Source organism: Hyperolius riggenbachi, chromosome 1, assembly GCF_040937935.1.
Source record: "Hyperolius riggenbachi isolate aHypRig1 chromosome 1, aHypRig1.pri, whole genome shotgun sequence".
Taxonomy (NCBI): Eukaryota; Metazoa; Chordata; class Amphibia; order Anura; family Hyperoliidae; genus Hyperolius; species Hyperolius riggenbachi.
Window position 1 is genome coordinate 603,042,421 of NC_090646.1, and position 22,852 is coordinate 603,065,272.

Consider the following 22,852-nt stretch of genomic DNA (forward strand, 5'->3'; position numbering starts at 1 on the left):
CAAATTGTAATTTGAGCTCTCGCCTGTGTCACATGACTGCCAATGGCAGATAAGCTCATTTGAAAACACAGGCTGTTATCAATATGTCTGCTTCCATGAATCAGGAAGTAGAAACAGTGCAGATTTATTTTAGGGTTAGTATCAGCTGTAGCAAAGAAACGTTTTTTGTTTAAAGGATACCCAAAGTGACATGATGAGATAGACATTTGTATGTACAGTGCCTAGCACACAAATAATTATGCTGTGTTCCTTTTTTTTCTTTCTCTGCCTGAAAGAGTTAAATATCAGGTATGTAAGTGGCTGACTCAGTCCTGACTCAGACAGGAAGTGACTACAGTGCGACACTCACTGATAAGAAATTCCAACTATAAAATACTTTCCTAGCAGAAAATGGCTTCTGAGAGCAGGAAAGAGGTAAAAAGGGGAATTTGTTATCAGTGAGGGTCACACCGTAGTCACTTCCTGTCTAAGTCAGGACTGAGTCAGCCACTTACATACCTGATATTTAACCCATTCAGGCAGAGAAAAAAAAAAGGAACACAGCATAGTTATTTGTGTGCTAGGCACTGTACATACACATGTCTATCTCATCATGTCACTTCGGGTATCCTTTAAAGAAAATCTGTAATCAAAAATATCCCTCCGGGGATACTTACCTTGGTTCAAGTGCCAGGGTCCCACGAAGTGCGGCGAGGTAAATATTTACCTACCGCGATCCTGCGCAGGTGCACTAGCCGCTCTTCCTTCGGGTTAAGGAGGAAATAGCCGAAAACGATCAATCCGCTCTACTGCGCTGCCACGAGTCCTTTTGCGCCTGCACACTAGAGCAGATAAGGTCGGGCTCAGCTATTTCAGCCTAGCCCGAATGAAGAGCCGCTGCTGCCCCTGAGCTGGATCCCAGAGAGGTAAATAATTAAATCCTTGTCAGGCTTGTCGGGCGAAAATTCGGGGGAGCCAGCGCAGGATTCCCTGAAGCTAGAGGGGAAGAGGAAGCCTCATTGGTAGCCTGAGGCTTCCTCCTCCCAAGGTAAGTTTCCCCCAGAGGGTTTTTTTCTTCTTTACAGAGTCTCTTTAAAGAAACTCCTACCAAGAATTTAACTTTATCACAATCAGTAGCTGGTACCCCCTTTTACATGAGAAATGTATTCCTTTTCACAAACAGACCATCAGGGGGCGCTGTATGACTGATATTGTGGTGAAACCCCTCCCACAAGAAGCTCTGAGGACCGTGGTACTCCTGGCAGTTTCCTGTCTGTGAACCTTGTTACATTGTGGGAAATGGCTGTTTACAGCTGTTTCCAACAGCCAAAACAGCTAGCAGCAGCTACATCACCTGCCAACAGTAAAAATGTCACCATGTAATAAATGTCAGAATGTAAATCGGGGAGAGGAAAGATTTTACAATGTGCAAACACTGACTAAATCATTTATACATAATTATTGTAAAAATGAAGCACTTTTTATTACATTATTTTCACTGGAGTTCCTCTTTAAAGGTTAATATGCTGTTTTGTATCTTTTAGAGCAGAAAGGACATTCTGAGTTCAGGTCCGCTTTAAAGTGAACCTGAAGGAAAAAAAGTTCCTCTAGGGGGTACTAACCTCGGGAGAGGAAGACTCTGGATCCTAAAGAGGCTTCTCCCGTCCTCCTCAGTTAGGGCAATCAAGTGCTGGGAGCCCCGGAAGTCCTCTAATCAGCGCTATGCGCACTAGCAGGCAGTAGTAGCACTAGCAGCTTTTTTTCTTAGGCTCTGGTGGAAATAGCCAAGCCCAATTGGGTCCGCTATACTGCCCAGGCACAAGCCATCTGTACCCGTGCAGTAGTACGGACCTGATTGGGCTCGGCTGTTTTTGCTGGAGCTGGAGTGGAAAGCCAATAATGCACCTGCGCAGGCAGGCCAGTGTAAATACTATTGTTGGTGGTTAAGTGTTGCCAGTGTTGGATCCGGCGGATGGAGGAGGATGGAGGGAAGCCTCATTAGCATCCAGGGGCTTCCACCTCCCGAGGAAAGTATCTTTTTACATTATTTAAACTTACAGGTTAACCTTAAACTGATATTCTGACGTTCAGCTACAATTTATTAATCCACAGGTGAGGTCTACTAAATGTCTATTATCTGCAGCCTAGCGATCTCCCCCACAAGACCACTTATTCTGAACTAAACACCCCTGCAAAGCCATTTCAGAGACAAACGTCAGTAAATATAAAAACAGATGTAAATGTCTTACCAGGGAAGTCTTCATTGATCTCATCCATCTCTAATACTATATCGTATGGCACACCAGCCTCAGCCAGAAGAACGTTCAGTTGACCAGGCATACGTCCTGCTACAGGGTGAATACCAAACCTGCAAGACATGATATAAACCAATCATAAACACATCTCTTAGTATGTTTTTAACACATGAAGCTAAAGACCTACACTAGTCTTGTATGTCTCCAGATACTTGATTATTAGGTTATGGGACAGATATGTTACCACCTATGACTATCAGGAAACCAGCATGTAGGAGCGAAGATGGAAGCCGCCTTAGCTCTAAGTTTGGTACAGTTTAAAGCCCAATTAAACTCAAACTCGCCCAAGATTAATTCTAATGGATGGGTAGGTCTTCTGCTAATGCAGTCTTTCAGCTTCTTCTATCAGATTGCTTGTGAATGAATGAACACCAGCATCATCGAGATGCCAGTAATCCTATATAATCTCCCTGCGTCCTCCTATGTCCCCGTGTCCATGCGTTTTGGCCAGCTCGCATGCGCAGCATTTGGGACAGCAAAGGAGTATGGGTGCAGGAAGGTCGGGTGTGTGCACGTGCCATGTGAGTCTTATGCATGTACTTGCGGGCTGACCCTGCGGGCGATGCTGGCGTTACAGCAGTGGCGGCGGGGGTCCCAGTCGTACCCTAGCACCCATTTTCAAACAGGCGGGTTTATATCTAGTCATTTATAAAATGAAAGTAAACACACACATACACTCACTTCCTGTGTGCTGTACACAGTATACAGGATAAAGCGTGGGGACACCTAGTGGACAAAAAGTATAATTCCTCTCATGGTCCCCTTGTCCCAGTGCTGTCACCCTGTTTCAATCTACCACCACCGGAGGCTTCAGAAGCCTGAGTGCTCCCGGAGACGTGTGGCTCTGTACTGCGCTGGCTTAAGTGCAAACTCGCACTTGCGCAGTTCGCAGCCACACTCTGGCTCTGGAAGCCTTCCGAAGCCTAATTGGTCGAATACTGCTAACGGGGGTGATGGAGCTGGAACGAGGGGACCGTGAGAGGAACAGGAAGGCTCTATAGGACCCAAAGCATCTCCTCTCTATAGGGGAGTGCGCCACGCCCCCACTTCAGAGTTGCTTTAAAGACCTTATACATAAATGACAAACATTGTTAAAAGTGATATACAGAAAGGCAGAAGAACAGATGAAAAGACAAGAAGCTTATAATCAGTTACCAAAGTTATTACTATTATTTATATGGAGCGGACATCTTACGTAGGGCTTTACAGACTTGTCACAATTTAATTCCTACCATACTTATATGTCCATCACAAACTAGGGCCACTTTTTAGGCGGAGGCCAATTAACTAATCTGTAAATTTTGTGAGATGTGGATGGGTGAGGAAACTGGAGTGCCCTGAGGAAAAAGACTCAGACATGGAGAGAACATACAAACTTTGTGCAGATAGTGTCTTGTCCGGGCTTCAAGGCAGTGCTATCCACTAAACCATCTGCCCGGGCTTCAAACCCGGGGTTTCAGGGCTGCAAGGCGAGAGTGCTATCCACTATGCCACCTGCGTTAAGGTAAATGAGCGGTGCATGTTATCGTGGTATTAAGTTCAAGGAATATCAGATTTTGTTTTATCACACACTTGTATGTGACTGCTATAGTATTTTTTTCAGAGGCTTTTATAAATCATGCCCGGTTCCATGTCTGGACAACTAATAGGTTGATACTCTGCTTTTGCACACAAGAATGCTAATAATGCGCACAGAGGATCGTTCTTTTACTTAGCGGTTCCCCAGAACCATCTATACTGGTCTAGTTAAAGGAATACTATCGATGTATGCATTTATTTTTAATTGCTGTAAGTTGTAGCACACATTAGGACAAGTACAAGGAGCAATTTGATTCCTCACACAGCTGTTCCTCTCAGCTGTAAAATCCTCCGTCAGTTTTGGCGTCAGTGTTGGATACAAAATGTATCTAATACTGAGGTTCCAGAGGGCTAGACCATGTCTCTGCACAGGGGAGTTGCTATTAACTCCTCAGTTTATAGTTTAATTATCACCTTGCTGAAAGAATCTTATTGATATGGTGGTAAGGGGTTAAAGATTCTAGCAATGTGTGTTTATTATCTTTGCTTCTCTTGACTGATAAAGATACTAATAATGCTAATTGTAAACAGTGGTCTGCCGCTCTCAGCAGCTTGTAAAGTGGATGCAGTCTGGAGTGAATCACCTCAAGCAGGCAGCCAGGCGAGCAGTCTGAGTGTAAACACAGACTAGTGTTATAGCTAGTTATATTCCAGCAATATTACAGCTCATTTAGTTACCTGTTACCACCTAAGATCAGCCTATTTCTCCTCATGTCTGCTGCATGCTGTGAGTGACACAGTGAAATATATTTGTCAGCTGTGTGACAGAGTAACCAGCAGCTCAGGGTGACCCAAACTACTATGAGCTGTGTGAGAAATGAATTTTTAAGCAGGGATAGTGAGAGAGACCTGGGTGAATAAATAAAGTGCCCATAGCACTAGTGGTAATGTGTACACTAATATAGAGTATTAAAAAAAAAAGTCGTTTCAATCGATAGTATTCCTTTAAGATTTTAATATGAAGCATGGAATTTCAGAATGGACCGATGTCATAAACATCTATTTACTGATTACTCACACAGCACAAAACGAGCAACAAGGAGGCCATCAATGAAGCTTCCAGCAGAAAGGAAAAACCTTGTTGCTAAAAAAAATCTAAAAATTACAGAACAGAGGTCCAAGCGAGTGCCAAGATATGTAGAACGAATGGCTGTTTTTTTAATGTAATCTGTTTGCTTAAGAAGTGTGGCGAGTGGTGTAATGGGAGAGCCAAACGTGACCAAATATTTATAAAGATGTAACCACATGCGGATTTCAGGAGGATGAGGTCCTCCAGCGAACACTTACGCAACTCAAAATCTATTTGTTGTGCCACAAACATGCTGAAGATTTGTTAAAATGAGGGAGACCTTCTAGTATCTCGGAAGGATTTGAACCTCTTGCTTTGATTACTGTGTTCTGCTAGTGCTGCTCCCATACAACAGGGTTCTAATTGCCAGTTCACACGGGCGTTAAACACCACGGTTATGGATTTCGCCACTCAAGTGCTGCCCATTCAAAATTTTAAACAATGTTAACAGAATAAGATGATACGAGCACTTCCAAAAATAATCCGTAGAGGGTCCTTTTATCCACAAAGGCTAAAGTAACATTCATATATTCCTCAGTGCTACTTTAGGGCTCATACCCACTAGCAGACTTTTCTAAGCTCTAGTGATTTTAAAAAGCTCTTGCTAATGCAATGCTATGGGGGATTTTTTTTTTTTAAAAACATCCCTCAAGTGGGATCACACCCATAGCATTACAGTAGCAAGAGCTTTTCACATCACAAAGCGTTCAGAAAAGCTCTCCTAGTGGGTTTCAGGCCTTACAAGTGATCTGCAGCCACTCAGTGACCACCACCAAATAAGCACATACAGTGGATCAGATCACAGGATAAAACAGTGTTTATTTATACAGTGGGTTGCAAAAGTATTCGGGCCCCCTTGAAGTTTTCCACATTTTGTCACATTACTGCCACAAACATGCATCAATTTTATTGGAATTCCACATGAAAGACCAATACAAAGTGGTGTACATGTGAGAAGTGGATCGAAAATCATACATCATTCCAAACATTTTTTTTACAAATCAATAACTGCAAAGTGGGGTGTGCGTAATTATTCGGCCCCCCTGAGTCAATACTTTGTAGAACCACCTTTTGCTGCAATTACAGCTGCCAGTCTTTTAGGGTATGTCTCTACCAGCTTTGCACATCTAGAGACTGAAATCCTTGCCCATTCTTCTTTGTAAAACAGCTCCAGCTCAGTCAGATTAGATGGACAGCGTTTGTGAACTGCAGTTTTCAGATCTTGCCACAGATTCTCGATTGGATTTAGATTTGGACTTTGACTGGGCGATTCTAACACATGGATATGGTTTGTTTTAAACCATTCCATTGTTGCCCTGGCTTTATGTTTAGGGTCATTGTCCTGCTGGAAGGTGAACCTCCGTCCCAGTCTCAAGTCTTTTGCAGTCTCCAAGAAGTTTTCTTCCAAGTTTGCCCTGTATTTGGCTCCATCCATCTTCCCATCAACTCTGACCAGCTTCCCTGTCCCTGCTGAAGAGATGCACCCCCCGAGCATGATGCTGCCACCACCATATTTGACAGTGGGGATGGTGTGTTCAGAGTGATGTGCAGTGTTAGTTTTCTGCCACACATAGCATTTTGGCCAAAAAGTTCCATTTTGGTCTCATCTGACCAGAGCACCTTCTTCCACATGGTTGCTGTGTCCCCCACATGGCTTGTGGCAAACTGCAAACGGGACTTCTTATGCTTTCTGTTAACAATGGCTTTCTTCTTGCCACTCTTCCATAAAGGCCAACTTTGTACAGTGCATGACTAATAGTTGTCCTATGGACAGAATCTCCCACCTGAGCCGTAGATCTCTGCAGCTCGTCCAGAGTCACCATGGGCCTCTTGACTGCATTTCTGATCAGCGCTCTTGTTCGGCCTGTGAGTTTAGGTGGATGGCCTTGTCTTGGTAGGTTTACAGTTGTGCCATACTCCTTACATTTCTGAATGATCGCTTGAACAGTGCTCTGTGGGATGTTCAAGGCTTTGGAAACCTTTTTGTAGCCTAAGCCTGCTTTACATTTCTCAATAAATTGATCCCTGACCTGTTTTGTGTGTTCTTTGGACTTCACGGTGTTGTTGCTCCCAATATTCTCTTAGACAACCTCTGAGGCCGTCACAAAGCAGCTGTATTTGTACTGACATTAGATTACACACAGGTGCACTCTATTTAGTCATTAGCACTCAACAGGCAATGTCTTTAGGCAACTGACTGCACTCAGATCAAAGGGGGCAGAATTATTATGCACACACCACTTTGCAGTTATTTATTTGTAAAAAAAAAATTGGAATCATGAATGATTTTCGTTCCACTTCTCATGTGTACACCACTTTGTGTTGGTCTTTCATGTGGAATTCCAATAAAATTGATTCATGTTTGTGGCAGTAATATGACAAAATGTGGAAAACTTCAAGGGGGCTGAATACTTTTGCAACCCACTGTATTTAAAAGCAGCACCACAATCCTACAAACTAATACTTACATTGTGGGTCCTTGCAGACAAGACCCAGACCCATAAATTTGCCTTAGTAAACATGCACATAAAGTGCTTAGTGCAAGGTGGTCTCACAAGTATGCCCATGTCTCCATTCCCGATCAGGTTTCGCCCATCGTCAGGGGATGTGGAGAGTGTCAGTTTTTATACACTGCAGAGCACTGTGAAGGAGCGCTGCGGAATATATAATTTTTAAACAATACTATTTGTCCAGCATTCCTGCTGATCTTTGGCTGCATTAAATCCAACATGTCCAATCGGAATTCTATTTGATTCAATTCGATTTGCCATTGTTTTGCAATGGCAAATCGAATTGAATCGGATCCCGATCGGACATGTTGGATTTAATCGGATCGTAAATAAATAGAAACGTAATTGAATTGCACAAAGAACCGCATCGTGTAGATTGGGCTTTAGAGGCAGAGGATCAGAAGGACAGCCAGGCAACTGGTATTGTTTAAAGCGGGATTGTCGGCCACAAAATCAAATTCCATTTACCCACTGCTCTGTTTATTATGCATCCTGCAACCTAACCCTGCATGGCAAGCATTCCAATCTAATCAGAAATGTGTCTGCTGTAATAAATCTTATCTCAGTCAGTCTGGCTCTATTTGGTACATTGCCAATGAGAAGGAAGCTGGCTGAGAAGGTGCTCAGGTGAGAATACGACCTATGCTGTGGTCACACGTGTTTACAAAGCAAGCTAGATAGGACACTGCAGTTTCTAGGAGAAAAAATAAAAAGGGAGGAAATTCCATAAGGATTAGCTTCAGTCAGAGGCAGAAAAGATGGAAAATGCCAGGATCAGTTTTCTCTTTATTTACTGTATAAAATATACTGAAATCAAAAAGTGGAAAGTGATACGTTGCATAACTAGAACAAGTATTTATCTACTTATATAGGTGTTTCAGGCCTGAAATTGTGTTGCAAAGGAGATCGAAGAAGTGTCAATGGCAAATATCACAGTGAAATTATCTCTGGATAGCAGCCACGGAGGTAAGTGAAACGGACAGCTTTATATTTACCTCCTTCCCGAGTTTGATTCATGGAGTCTCCAGTTTAAATATAAAGTTGGTCTGGACTCCAGATAGCAGAATTACAGCAGAAATATGCAGGTCTTCAACAGAAGAGAGAAGCCATTGCGCAAACATCTGGCTCCCGTCTGCTTTCATCTCATCCATTACAAATCAACGCAAGTGGACTATGGGACCAAACATTGGGAAAGTGCCTCTTGCCGCATTCACGGCTTATGTCAATGAATGAAAATGCAACAATGGATTTCTTATTCGTCTGATCTGTGGCTGCCAAATTTCAGCTTGGGTCATTTCCAGAAAATGCTATTAAATTAGATGTATCTTCATTATGTAACTGCTCAATGGGGAGAAATTAAACCTGTGGCAGATCCCAGTGAATGCACTCAACGTCGTAGAATCTGCAAATCCATCTGTGTACACAGTCTTCAACCTGAAAGCTGCAGGGCCTGGCTGTACAAAGTGGAGGAAAGCAGGGTGATATCGACCAACGTTCTCATGCACAAGGAAGGCATGCTGTCCCCTCTTGCGAAGACTTAACGTAAGACAAAGGAGACTGAGGGGGACATTTATCAAGAGTGCCTGAGACAATATATTGGTAGGTTTTTAGAAATCTGTGTAGAACTGTCTCAGACATATTAAGAAGTCACCAATTAGTGCAGTTTTCTTCTTAAACTATTCTTAAATGGGAGGAGTTAGGAAGGTTTCTCAGAAAGTGCAGTGAGTGAAGGAAATTGCTGTTGCTGAGGTAACCCATACATCTGCTATATTGCATCAATACCCAGCACTGGAAGGGTTAAAGCGGATCCGAGATGAAAAACGAACTATAACAAGTAACTTGTCTATATATCTTATCTAAAGTTTAGATAGTTTACACAGCAAATCTAGCTGCAAACAGCTTCAATAGAATATTATTATATCTTCCTGTGATACTATGACAGCAGCCATGTTGTTTGTAAACATTACACACAGGCAAGCTTATCTGCATATTCAGCACTCAGCCTGTGAAAAAAACCTAATCCCCCTCCTCCTCCCTCTGAAATCTCTGGCTAGTAATACCTCTCCCTCCCCCCTGCCCAGACTGAACTCCCATGAGCCCTTGTTACTGTCTGAAAATGCCAAGGCTTGTTTAGTTTATAGGGAATTAGAGTAGTAAAACAAAAACAAAAAAGTATTTGGCTTGAGGAATGCCCTATAAACAATAGGAAAGGAACACAATTATGCAATGAGTAAAAGTTCATCTCGGATCCACTTTAAGCTCAGAACAGCTTCACAGGATTCAGCAGGGGTGAGGGGCCCTTCACACATCATGTCTAGCCTGCATTGATAGAGCTGTGTAGAAGTTCTATTAAGCACTTCTTAAAGCGAGTCTGAAGCCATATAAATTACCTCTTTTTCTTGCAGTTATCTAAAGCATTAAGATCAAAGCTGATTCGCCACAGAACGAGGTATTTATCCCCCTGAAATACCCAGGACAAAATTCAGCTTTGCTTTTTTGTTGTTGTTTTGTTTCCTGGAAGAGGCAGAGCTTTGCGCAGTAGCTCTGCCTCTGCTCCAGTCAATTTGCACCTCTCCCGCCCCTCTCAGTCTCCTTTCACTGACAGGGCCGAGGAGAGGCGGAGATTGACTGGACTGGAGGCAGAGCTACTGCACACAGCTTTGCCTCCCCCAGGCAGCAAAATCTATGACCTGAAAAGTCATGGAAAATACCTTGTTCTGCCAAGGGGATGCGGCGAATCAGCTTTGATCTTAATGTTTCAGTGGTGTCATGTGCAACAAGCATGCAGTCAGTGGAGTCTGAACAGCAAGTATTAGAGACAAGGGGACAGTGGAATAGATTTTGGCAGAGAGCAGTTAAGTTACTCGTTTTGGACTGCTTCTTATCTTCCCCACCTGCAGCTCTGAACTTCCGTCAGGTCTTCTAGGTCTTGATCACATGCTATGATGTGATCGGGTTCCAGGAGACAGCGTCAGCGTTACAGTGCACCCGATGTTGGAAGTGTGTCGATGGAACAGGAGACTCTTCCATTACCACCGGGTGGCACAGTAACACTGACACAGTCCCCCAGATCCCGATCACGTCATAGCATGTGATCAGAAATGGGAAGAAACGTTGGGGTTACATCGCCGCCACGGTGGAGGAGAAAAGAAGCCAATCGAGCCATCCAGACAGATAACCATAGAAGCCCCTGACGCCAACTCTGCATACCCTGCTAGGCTGCATACCTGGCTGCTAAAGGGTTGAAGGACATCCGAGGTGAAAATAGACTGACGTGATAAACAATTGTATCTATCCTCCTCCTAAAAATGCCTTTTTTTTTTTAAAGATATCTATCGCACAGTTTTATTTTATATTTAAATCTATTTTTTAAGTTTTTACTATTTCATGGTCTCTGCTCAATGACATATGCATTGAAGTATGCCAGAGCTCAAATCTATGAACTATTGACCCATTTTATCGCTTTCCTGCTTTCAGAAGGTATTTACTAACAGAAAAGTGTTTTTTGGCTGTAATTCCTTATCCATGAGTGTTATACTATAGTCCGACCCAGTTCTGACCCGGACAGAAACTGTTACTTCCATACCTGATGTTTAACTCTTTTAGGCAGAGAAAGAAAAAAGGAACACAGCAGTCATGTGTGTGTGCTTGGCACTGTACAGACATGTCTATCTCATGTCACCTTGGTTTTCATTAAACCACTTGAGGAATGCGGTGTTAAAAACCCCTAGTGACCAGGCCATTTTTTACTAATTGGCCCACTGCAGCTTTAAGGCCTAGCTCAGGGGTCTGCAACCTTTAAGACATAAAGAGCCACTTGGACCCGTTTCCGAAAAGAGAAGCAGATCTGACCCCGATATGCACAATCCTTCAGCAAGATCTGACCCCAATATGCACAATCCTTCAGCAGATCTGACCCCAATATGCACAATCCTTCAGCAGATCTGACCCCAATATGCACAATCCTTCAGCAGATCTGACCCCAACATGCACAATCCTTCAGCAGATTTGACCCCAATATGCACAATCCTTCAGCAGATCTGACCCCAATATGCACAATCCTTCAGCAGATCTGACCCCAATATGCACAATCCTTCAGCAGATCTGACCCCAATATGCACAATCCTTCAGCAGATCTGACCCCAATATGCACAATCCTTCAGCAAGATTTGAAAAGAAAAACCCATTTACTCACCTAGGCAGAAGACCTCCTGTCACGATGTCCTCCTGTCCCGACCTTGTGGCGCGCAACTCACACGATCCTCTTCCCTCCCGACATCACGTCCTGCCTGCATTACACTGCAGAGCTACGGGAAAATGGCCGCCCGAAGCCCTGCACTGCAGTGGTCCGGCGGCCTCTCTGATAGGCTGCCGGCCAGCAACAGCACACGCACGCCGCAGCCACTGACACCGGAGCCGCGGGTTGCCGACCCCTGATCTGGCCTATCAGATGTTGTAGGGAGGCATCAGCTGTACATAAGCTAGATTCTTAGCTGACACACCCCTGAATTGTCACCTTGCCGAATTAGATTGAGAGTATAAAGCTAGAGTCACACCATAATAATCATTTGCGCATTACAATGTGAAGACTGATATGGGCAACAACTTTTCTTTCCAACTCTTGTACCGGGCCCGCAGCATGACACTGCGCACCATTAGATAGAAACGCAAGGGCAGGATGTAAACCATAAAGATTCTACGGACATTTTCAGGAAGTATTAGATCATACATATCCACAAGACCATGTGAAGTTCTACTAATTCAGAATAAGAAATTAAACAGATCATTTGTCTTTAATTCATAAAGAAGTCTGCTTTAGTCATCAGACAAAATGAAGCCTAGAACAAATATACAATATCTGCATTACCTGTCAAGCAATCAAATGATTACATTTATTTCCACAGGGACAGGTTTGGCTTGGGTAAGCACAACCCTAAATTTACTTTTATTTGCTTCACTCATGTACAAGAATGGTACCATGAAAGCAAACCTGAACTGACAATTAAAAGTTAAAGTAAGCATACACATACTTACCTCCTGTGTAGTCTACTCCTCAATCTCTTTCTCCTCTCCTGTGTCTTGTTTGTCTACTGAGATGAATTAATTCTCAGTTTTCCATTTTAAAAATGGCGATGACCCAGTAACAGCTTCCGGGTCAGCACACTGTTAAAGTGTAATATCGCCCATTTGAGCCATAGGGAAACATGGAGATTATCTTGCACATCAGTTGTCCTTTCAGTTATAACTGACAGCAACTGCTCTATAACTGACAGCAACTGATATATTTGGAAGGAATCGTTGTTAGAAGAAATAACTGAAATTCTGTGAGGAACGGACGGCGAGGTAAGTATGTAATATTCATTTGCAGGAACATCATCTGTTTATTTGAAATAATTTTACTTGATTCAGGTTCCCTTTAAGAAGGCCAAAATATTTGCTGTATTCCATATGCCACCCTCCGTTCACTCTATAAAGTTGGAGTATCACTTTAAAGAGGTTTTAAACTGACAAAATATTCAATAAAAATGTGTTTTCCTACTTTTTATAACCCAAACAGTTATCATATTTGCTTTTGTGCACAAGTATTATTATTCATTTAGAAATGATAAGTTTCCAAAGTTCAGTTTATTTACTTTGAAAGCTGCTGGTGCATTTTATTCATAACTGTTGTATTTCTATTGTAAATGCAGCCAGTAATGATTTCTGAGCAGTGTTTCAGTTCAGGACTTATTAGCAGAAGTTTCTGCACAGTCAGATAATGTTTACTTAATTGTATCAAGTGAAGAATGTAAACACAAGACAAGGTTATCACCAGTTCGGATGTGGCTGCCCCTGCAGGAAAAAAAGTCAGTCCTGTGATTTAACCCTTTGAATGCTATTTTACTGAAAAAAAAATGTGTTAGTATATTATATGCTGTAAATAATCTTTTAGAGCAAAGAAGAAATGCTGGGTTTCATCCCACTTTAAGTAAATGCACTAACTGACTTGCTTTACACTACAACTTATGTTTTGTTCTCTTATGGTTTTTGCAGATGTTGTTCTTGTTTTCATAGGCTTGTAATGAGAAAGTATTTAAAAAATTAGAAAAAAAAAATATAGCTCAGAAATAATAGCCTCCTGCAATTACATGCATGCAAATAAAAAAAGAAAACATATAAACTATTTATGGATGACTGGAGTGTTATAAACGAGCAACTGCTTAAATCTACTCGCAGTTAATAACGCATAGACACGTTACAATGTCACCAATCCACTACTTATGCTGTCTATGCCAAGTTATCCCAGACTAGACTGCCCAATGACACCGGCGTATGGAAAGAAACAGGCATGTTTAGTGCGACCATAAAAACTAAATAGCACAAGATCTGAGTCTACAAACCCTTGTATTGCAACTTGCAAGAGGCTGGAGATTTGTGCCGCTGAAGACTTGTGAATCTGCTTACACAAACAACAGAAATGGACTAACACCACAGGAACAGCTGGTACAATCCAGCTCAGCTCATCGCCCTCTAGTGGTGAATTAAAAGAAAAATCCTGTAGTGGGATCACTGAAACATCAGTGGAAAAGCTGTCTCTGCAGATCCTTACAGTCACTGAAGGGACTCTTGAAGCCAACGCTTCAAGAAACTACTGTTAGTATAAGTATTACCTACAGCTTTGGTAGGTAGGTGTACCGCAGAGGAATCATATGTTGGGCTCAGGGGTTCTTAAAGAAAACCTGAACTGAAAATTAAAAGTCAAAATAAGCATACACAAGTCATACTTACCTCCCGTGTAGTCTACTCCTCAGTGTCTTTCTCCTGTCCCGCGTCCTGTTTGTTCACTGTGATCAAGGGAATTTTCCGTCCTCATTTGGAAAATGGCCATTACCCATAATAGCTTCCTGGTCAGCACACACTGTGTGCACTTAAACTGTAACATCGCCCCCTTGAGCCATAGGGAAACATGGGCATTACCTGGTACATCAGTTTTCCTCTCAGCTATAACGGATAGCAACTGATATTTTACTGACAGCAACTGTTATATTTCAGATCTAAAAAAATATTGTCAGAACTGGAAGGGATCACTGTAAGAAGAAAATGGTGAGCTTCTGAGAGGAACTGATGGCAAGGTAACTATGTAATGTTAATTTAAAGTTACCTCATGTGTTTATTTTAAATATTTTTACTCAGTACAGGTTCTCTTTAAGCTCAAAGACAATCCTTTATACTGTACTGTAATAAACGTTGAGATTTAAAAAAAAAATCACTTTTAGACAACCCTAATTAAGCACTTTTAGCTTAAAGTATGGAGAAAAGTTTGAAAACACATTTATTAAGCAGTTAAGAAGGAAACCTTAATATATATATATATATATATATATATATATATATATATATATATATATATATATATATATATATATATATTTCTCCAGGGATACTAGAGATAGTGTTACTCAGCAAACACAGTCATCCATAATGGAGTACATGCTAAAAGAAACACTGACAAACAGTAATCAACCTTTCTTTTGATGTTCTTTACAATTAAGTGCTGCTTAATAATCCTTAGTAATTCTGTGCTGGAAATGGTATTTACCTGCCCCGTAGTTGCTGAGGCATATCTACAGGGGTAGAGCCATGGGCGCCTAGTACTCTAGTACTGGGGATGCTGCTCCATAGCTTCCCTGACATTCTCTATATAGATTTTTTTTTGGGGGGGGGGGGGGGGGGGGGGCTGGAGGAGGGATTCTTCTGCCTGAGAACATTATTTGGGGAGACAAGCTGCCCACTTGTAATTTGGGAAATATGTACAGTATGACCTATTGCCATATTCTTACAGGTCATGCTTCCTGTCAACTTGGACACAACAATTTCAACTGAGACTACACCTTACATTTTTTGTTTTTTTGGATGGTGAAATCCTTCTGTACCCCAGAGAGGAATTCAGTATGAGCCATAGGCTCTGTTTTCCATAGATACGCCTCTGCATAGTTTAATACTGCAAAATCCCCGGTATCTGGCACCAGCGGAGACCGCCTGTCGCCGGATGCATACATGTGCTCGCAGGTTGTTTGAACAACTGGTCAAAAAGGTGACACACCGGGAGCCATGCACAGAAGCAGAAAGGCAGCTAAGAGCTACAGGAATGTTAGAAGACACCACCCGGCAGCTCAGTAAGTATAATGGATAACGGAGACTTTGCTGTAATATATATGCAGCAGAATCTCGTTATAGTAAGCTCTGATATAGTAAACCTCTGGATACAGTCAACTCAATCCTCAGGTCCAAGGAAATGTGTTTGTATAAATATACAATGTATAACCAATTCTGATATAGTAAACTACTTGTTCTGGTCCCTTAGCGTTTACTATAAAGGGACTCTACAACAATATCGCTGGAGACATTTAATGGCCCAGCAATAAGAACTGTGAGTAAAATGTCAGTCAACAATAATATATTGCAAGCAATGCCATGTTAAGTTGTTCCGCTTTAACTATCCGTATAAACATGCTAGATGCCAACTGACAACATACATCTAAGCACATAGATATCGAGAGAAAGTTAGACCAAAAAAACTTGGACCGCGATTCAGATAGACACGTTACTGGCAATGTGTGAGGTTGGTACAGTTTGGCGTCTGGTTTTCCGTTTCCGAAATCTGGATCTCATTAAGACTTTGTACTTTTTGCTAATGAACTCTGAAAAAAGCAGTTGTGGATGACATAAATCATTTGGCATATGCTGTGATCATGGCTAATGCTCAGAGACTCGTCTGCCTTTTGCCTCGCACAGACAAGGACCAAAGCTGGAGAAGGATGTGCTTGACGTGTTTGGAGAAATGTCATTTGTTATACATAGCTTATGGATGACTGTGTGGTGGCAAGCATTCTATGCACATGCAGGAAAATCATTGGCAGGAAGGAAGCCCATAAATAAAAGAAAAAAATGCAATCTATGGAAAATTGAAAGAGGCAAAATGGATAGTGAAGTGAAGGATGCTGGGAGATGACAGGAAGGATACCATCAGGACACAAACTGGAAACCTTTTCGGAATCTACATATTGAGTTTGCCCAGGAACCTATACCATAAAAGGAAAGGTTTATAAATGCCTTTTCAAAAAGTCCCTCAGAAGCAGAATAGTATATAACAAAATGTAATGCTGTCCCTAATGAAGACGACCAAGGCCACCCAGCACTTTCAATCTCCAGTATTGTGGGCCCAGCCAACATGGTGACACATACATCTGACAGGTACACTATCCAGCAGTGGCTGGATAGTGTAATGGTTAAGGGCTCTGGTAAAAGTAGGAGACCTGGGTTCAAAACTTGGCTCTTCCTGTTCAGTATGCCAGCACCTATTCAGTAAGGAGTTCTTTGGGCAGGACTCCCTAACACTGCTACTGCCTACTGAGTGTGCTCTAGAGGCTGCCTCGCAAGCGCTTTGAGTCCGACAGGAGAAAAGCGCTAAACCAAAAAAAAAAGGAATTATTATATATGTAAGAATGCTCTAGCTGTGTGTTTTTAAAAGGTACCCATAGTGTTGGTGCAGGAGGTTGGCATTCTCAAGCCCATCTTCACCAATGGTGCATGTTTCGTATCTTCACGTGTGATCAGTGAGTGATTCCCCCAGTGTTTTGGAAAGATAAATCTACATAACATGCACTTTTCATGAGACCTGAGGATTTGTTTCAGGACTACTCCTATAGATATTGTAGCGCAAAGTATGGATGGACTTAAGGCTACGTTATCAGAGGTGCATTGCGGAACGGCACAACAGCTTCTTTGTAATGCAGCATTCCGCATTGCAATGTACCATCTATTAGTGGCACTACTTTCTCCATCTGTTGTATTGAGCTCCAGCTGTTAGAGAACACAATGGCCACTGTGAACGTAACCAAGCAATAGGGAATTCAGAGGTTGCGAACGCATCGGGCCCCTTGGGCTCTCTCTCAGTGGCAGTATTAGCTCTCTCTTATTGGTCCTGTGCTGGTGATGGTCACTTCTACAGATGCTTTTAATAGTGGTAATTATTAACAAACTGTTCCCCTCCTCTACTTGCACCTCTTATACTGTGGATGTCCTTGACAGGTTTTGGTGCATTATATACTGTTATGTATAGAATAGTTGAGGGGCCCAAAGCTCCTTAGCTAAGCGATTCCATGTTGATTCACCTTGCCAGCAGTAAAGATGCTGGCATTCCTGATAAATGTAACAAATGTGGAACCATGGTTATTCACCTTGCCAGCAGTAAACATGCTGGCATCCCTGATAAATTTAACAAATGTGGAAACATGGTTATTCACCTTGCCAGCAGTAAACATGCTGGCATCTCTGATAAATTTAACAAACGTGTAAGATTTTGGGTGTGTAAGATTTTACAATGGGCAAACATTGACTAAATCATTTACAAAAGAATACAGTAAAAAATTAAGCAATTTTATTTATTAAGTTTGATTCAGTAAAGTTGCTCTAGACCCTCAAAGTAGAAAACCTCTAAGATCTTCTTACACATAATAAATCATTTTACACAGTAATTTAAAAACAAAAAAATATCTGTGCGCATCCATTCAGTTTAACCTTTTCCTCACTAAAACTATTTCTCTGTGAAAAGGTCTAGCAAAACCTTCTTCCGTTGTTGAATGAGCGGATTGTCTATGGGCTCTCTGGTTCTGCGCCTTGTCTGCTTTTAATATTCCAGTGATTTCCTGAAAGTTAAGCCCTGGATTTTGCTGTGAAATCCTGTGTGCTAGGAACATAACAAGTTTATGTAACTAAAACCTTCCTAGATTTGCAAACACACCGCAGATCTCTGGTGTCAGCTTTCTGAACTTCACATGATTAAATAATACATGATTCGAAGAGATTTGTAAAGAACACTGCATTTGTGCGGCATACATTGTGCCAATCTTCAAATGATACTGATAAATAGCACTTGTGGTATAACCCTTACTGCAGACTTCTTTTTGCCTTAAACCTTCCGGTAATGGGTTTCAGAAGGCTTAATTCCCTATTCCGAAAAACTCCAAGACTCTAAAATATTGCCGAGGACAAAGGAAACAAAGAATTAAAATGAATAGTAAGAAGCCACAGCTCGTAATGCTCAGCAAAGAATAAAGGATGGTATGCAAGTTTTTCTTGTGGTAAAATTGGCACCTTTGCTTTGGGAGCAACTGTATCCACAACAACTTATTCCCGGAAATGGGGCGCTGTGCACAAAAGTTACACTTAACACAATCCTGGCCTTAAAACTCTGTTTTTGCTCTGAACCTTTAACCGATTCTCACAAAGACGAATTTAAACATCCTGTAAGAGACATTTTGCTGCAAACAGGACACATAGTTACCCCCCAAAAAAGCCAAAGTGACAGTATTACATTTTTGCAAATAAGGGCTTGTATATTGATATGGTACAATGAGAAAGCAAACAGAAAACAGCAAAAAAACGCCTAATTATGGCCAGCTACTAAGTAATAGTTTACATTTTTTTCTATGCTTGGTCCTTCCCAGCAGCTTTATTCCCTCCCTCTCCCCATGTGATGTCAGCCTAGCTCCTCCCTCCACACAATCCTGCCCATGCCTTGGTGAAAAGCCTGTGGAAGAATTCCCCAAAACGCTTGGCAGACTTGTTTATGCAAAAAGGAGACAATGTTTAAAATAGGGAGTACTGTTGTGAAGCTAAGGGAGACTTAGTGAAGCCAGGTATGACTGGTTTAGGTCAGCCTTACTGAAAAACACACAACATTTTTTTTTTTTTTAGCAGTTCCATTGTCACTCTAAACATCCTAAGAAAAAAAGAGGTCACATGATCAGGTGCATGACCCGATCTTTTGACGTCAACTGAATGCCTGTCGATAAATTTAAATGTCAGACCCAAAGACATCCTACGTACGATGGTCAGTGTGGACAGCTGAGCAAGTTATTATTACCGCCAACTCTGAAAAGTCAGTGTTTGCGTGTCGGAATCCGTCATAACTCACAAAGACAGGGCTCTTTTGACAGACAAAAACTGTTTCTTGGCTAAGCACGGGCATAACTAATTGATGACAGCCGTGTGTCTGTGTTGGCATGTTTCCACAATGGGTTGGGTGTGTGTGCGCGCGAGTGTGTGTCACTGCGTCTGGAAACGGAACAAGACATGGTCCTGAGGCACTGCAGATCTACTGAAAACTGAAGGGCACGGAGCAGCTGCAGTCAATGAACACCGTGGGAGCACCACAACATGATGAAAGAGCCAGATTAAACAAGAGGTTCCTGTTGCGGTTACATAGTAATTGTATGAAATAAATCTGTATTTACAGTTTGTGGTAAACAGACAGGGCATTTAGAAGTCATTTACAATGATTAGGTAGAGTTTAGACACATCTAGCTGCCAGAGTGACATAAGAAATCTTTGATCAGGTTTCCACTCCGTGAAGATCAAAGGGCACGAGAGACCTTGTTTGCATTCAATGTTTCATTGACTTTTCATTGCCACTTAGGGCTGAGCTGCTCAAGTGTCAAACCAATCGGGGGGAAACAAGCAGACCTTATCGATTCAACAAATAAGAACTGCTATCTCATCAAAACAAACGTTCACCTTTTATTTTGGTGCATAAACAAACGATAGCTCACCTACACCGGCCATAATGTTGTCATAAAACAGTAAAAGATCTGCCAAGTTTCTTCTCTTAAAGTGGATCCGAGATAAACTTTTACTCATTGCATAATTGTGTTCCTTTAATATAGTTTATTGGGCATTCCTCAAGCCAAATACTTTTTTTGTTTTGTTTTAATACTCTAATTCCCTATAAACTAAACAAGCCACACCCACAGCTTCTCCAGAGTGCCTTGGCATTGTAGCAAGTGCTTATCGGAGCTCAGTCTGGGCAGAAGGAGGAGGAGGTTACTAGCCAGAGATTTCAGAGGCAGAGGGGAGGAGGGAGGAAGAGATGGGACAGAATTTGTCACATTACACACAGGCAAGCTTATAGCATCTCCAGCCCTCAGCCTGTGACAATGTGACAAAGAGAACATGGCTGCCCTCATTGCATCACATGAATAAATAATCATAAACTATTGAAGCTGTTTGCAGCTAGATTTGCTGTGTAAACTATCTAAACTTTACATAAGATATATAGACAATTTACTTGTTATAGTTAGTTTTTTTATCGCAGGTCCGCTTTAAGTAGAATTAAGTCTTCTTAACCCTTTAGCTGACAATTTATTTAGAGGCTTGCAAGTGCTCCAGGCAAATGTATTTAAGCACATTTTTATTTTAGTTACATTTCACTGCTAATAATGAGTACTGCTGTAATGTGTATTTATGGCCACTTGTCACTAGGGGGCAGTGAGACAATAACAGAGGACTTCTGCTTTCAGTTTCTATATTTTGTGCTAGCAGAGAGTCTTCAAAGCATTCAAAGAATTTGCAGCACGAGTTCTGCTGACTGAGGTCAAAAGCCGTGCACTTCTCAAACTAGATACAGTGGTGTGAAAAACTATTTGCCCCCTTCTTGATTTCTTATTCTTTTGCATGTTTGTCACACTTAAATGTTTCTATTCATCAAAAACCATTAACTATTAGTCAAAGATAACATAATTGAACACAAAATGCAGTTGTAAATGATGGTTTTCATTATTTAGTGAGAAAAAAACCTCCAAATCTACATGACCCTGTGTGAAAAAGTGATTGCCCCCCTTGTTAAAAAATAACTTAACTGTGGTTTATCACACCTGAGTTCAATTTCTGTAGTCACCCCCAGGCCTGATTACTGCCACACCTGTTTCAATCAAGAAATCACTTAAATAGGAGCTATCTGACACAGAAGTAGACCAAAAGCACCTCAAAAGCTAGACATCATGCCAAGACCCAAAGAAATTCAGGAACAAATGAGAACAAAAGTACTGTAATTGAGCTCTATCAGTCTGGTAAAGTTTATAAAGCCATTTCTAAAGCTTTGGGACTCCAACGAACCACAGTGAGAGCCATTATGCACAAATGGCAAAAACATGGAACAGTGTTGAACCTTCCCAGGAATGGCCGGCTGACCAAAATTACCCCAAGAGCGCAGAGAAAACTCATCCGAGAGGCCACAAAAGACCCCAGGACAACATCTAAAGAACTGCAGGCCTCACTTGCCTCAATTAAGGTCAGTGTTCACGACTCCACCATAAGAAAGAGACTGGGCAAAAACGGTCTGCTTGGCAGATATCCAAGGCGCAAACCACTTTTAAGCAAAAAGAACATTAGGGCTCGTCTCAATTTTGCTAAAAAAAACATCTCAATGATTGCCAAGACTTTTGGGAAAATATCTTGTGGACCGACGAGATAAAAGTTGAACTTTTTGGAAGGTGTGTGTCCCGTTACATCTGGCGTAGAAGTAAAACAGGATTTCAGCAAAAGAACATCATGCCAACAGTAAAATATGGTGGTGGTAGTGTGATGGTCTGGGGTTGTTTTGCTGCTTCAGGACCTGGGAGGCTTGCTGTGATAGATGGAATCATGAATTCTACGGTCTACCAAAAAATCCTGGAGGAGAATGTACGGCCATTTGTTCGTCAACTCAAGCTGAAGCGATCTTGGGTGCTGCAGCAGGACAATGACCCAAAACACACCAGCAAATCCACCTCTGAATGGCTGAAGAAAAACAAAATGAAGACTTTGGAGTGGCCTAGTCAAAGTCCTGACCTGAATCCTATTGAGATGTTGTGGCATGACCTTAAAAAGGCAGTTCATGCTAGAAACCCCTCAAATAGAGCTGAATTACAACAATTCTGCAAAGATGAGTGGGCCAAAATTCCTCCAGAGCGCTGTAAAAGACTCGTGGCAAGTTATCGCAAACGCTTGATTGCAGTTATTGCTGCTAAGGGTGGCCCAACCAGTTATTAGGTTCAGGGGGCAATTTCTTTTTCACACAGAGCCATGTAGGTTTTGAGGTTTTTTTCTCACTAAATAATAAAAACCATCATTTAAAACTGCATTTTGTGTTCAATTATGTTATCTTTGACTAATAGTTAACGGTTTTTGATGAGCAGAAACATTTAAGTGTGACAAACACGCAAAAGAATAAGAAATCAGGAAGGGGGCAAATAGTTTTTCACACCACTGTAACTATTGAAGCTGCTAATGGGTTAAAGCAAACCTGAAGTTTAAATAATTTGAAATACCCAACTATATTTCTACAGTCCTACTCCTAAACAAGGCTCTTCTGGGGTCCCATAATCATATTTTAGATTTAAAGGGTAAAATTTACCATACCGTTTAAACTTTTGACTGTCTCAAGTGCATGAAGTGCATACAACAAATCCTGACAATTATTAAAGAGCTTCTACAAGATGGCTGCAAAAAACTGTTTAGAGATTAAAATTTTTTACCCTTAAAGAGACTCAGAGATGAGTCATGTGGCCGTTTTTTTTAACTTACCCGGGGCTTCCTCCAGC

General features: G+C 41.6%; 1 protein-coding gene across 1 annotated transcript in view; it reads right to left on the minus strand.

Moving 5' to 3' along the window:
* NNT (nicotinamide nucleotide transhydrogenase) overlaps window positions 1-22,852 on the minus strand; it is a 202,394-nt gene that overhangs the window by 8,109 nt on the left and 171,433 nt on the right. The window contains exon 20 of the mRNA XM_068249595.1: window positions 2,229-2,347. Coding sequence (XP_068105696.1) covers window positions 2,229-2,347 — 119 coding nt within the window. The remainder of the gene's footprint in view (window positions 1-2,228; window positions 2,348-22,852) is intronic.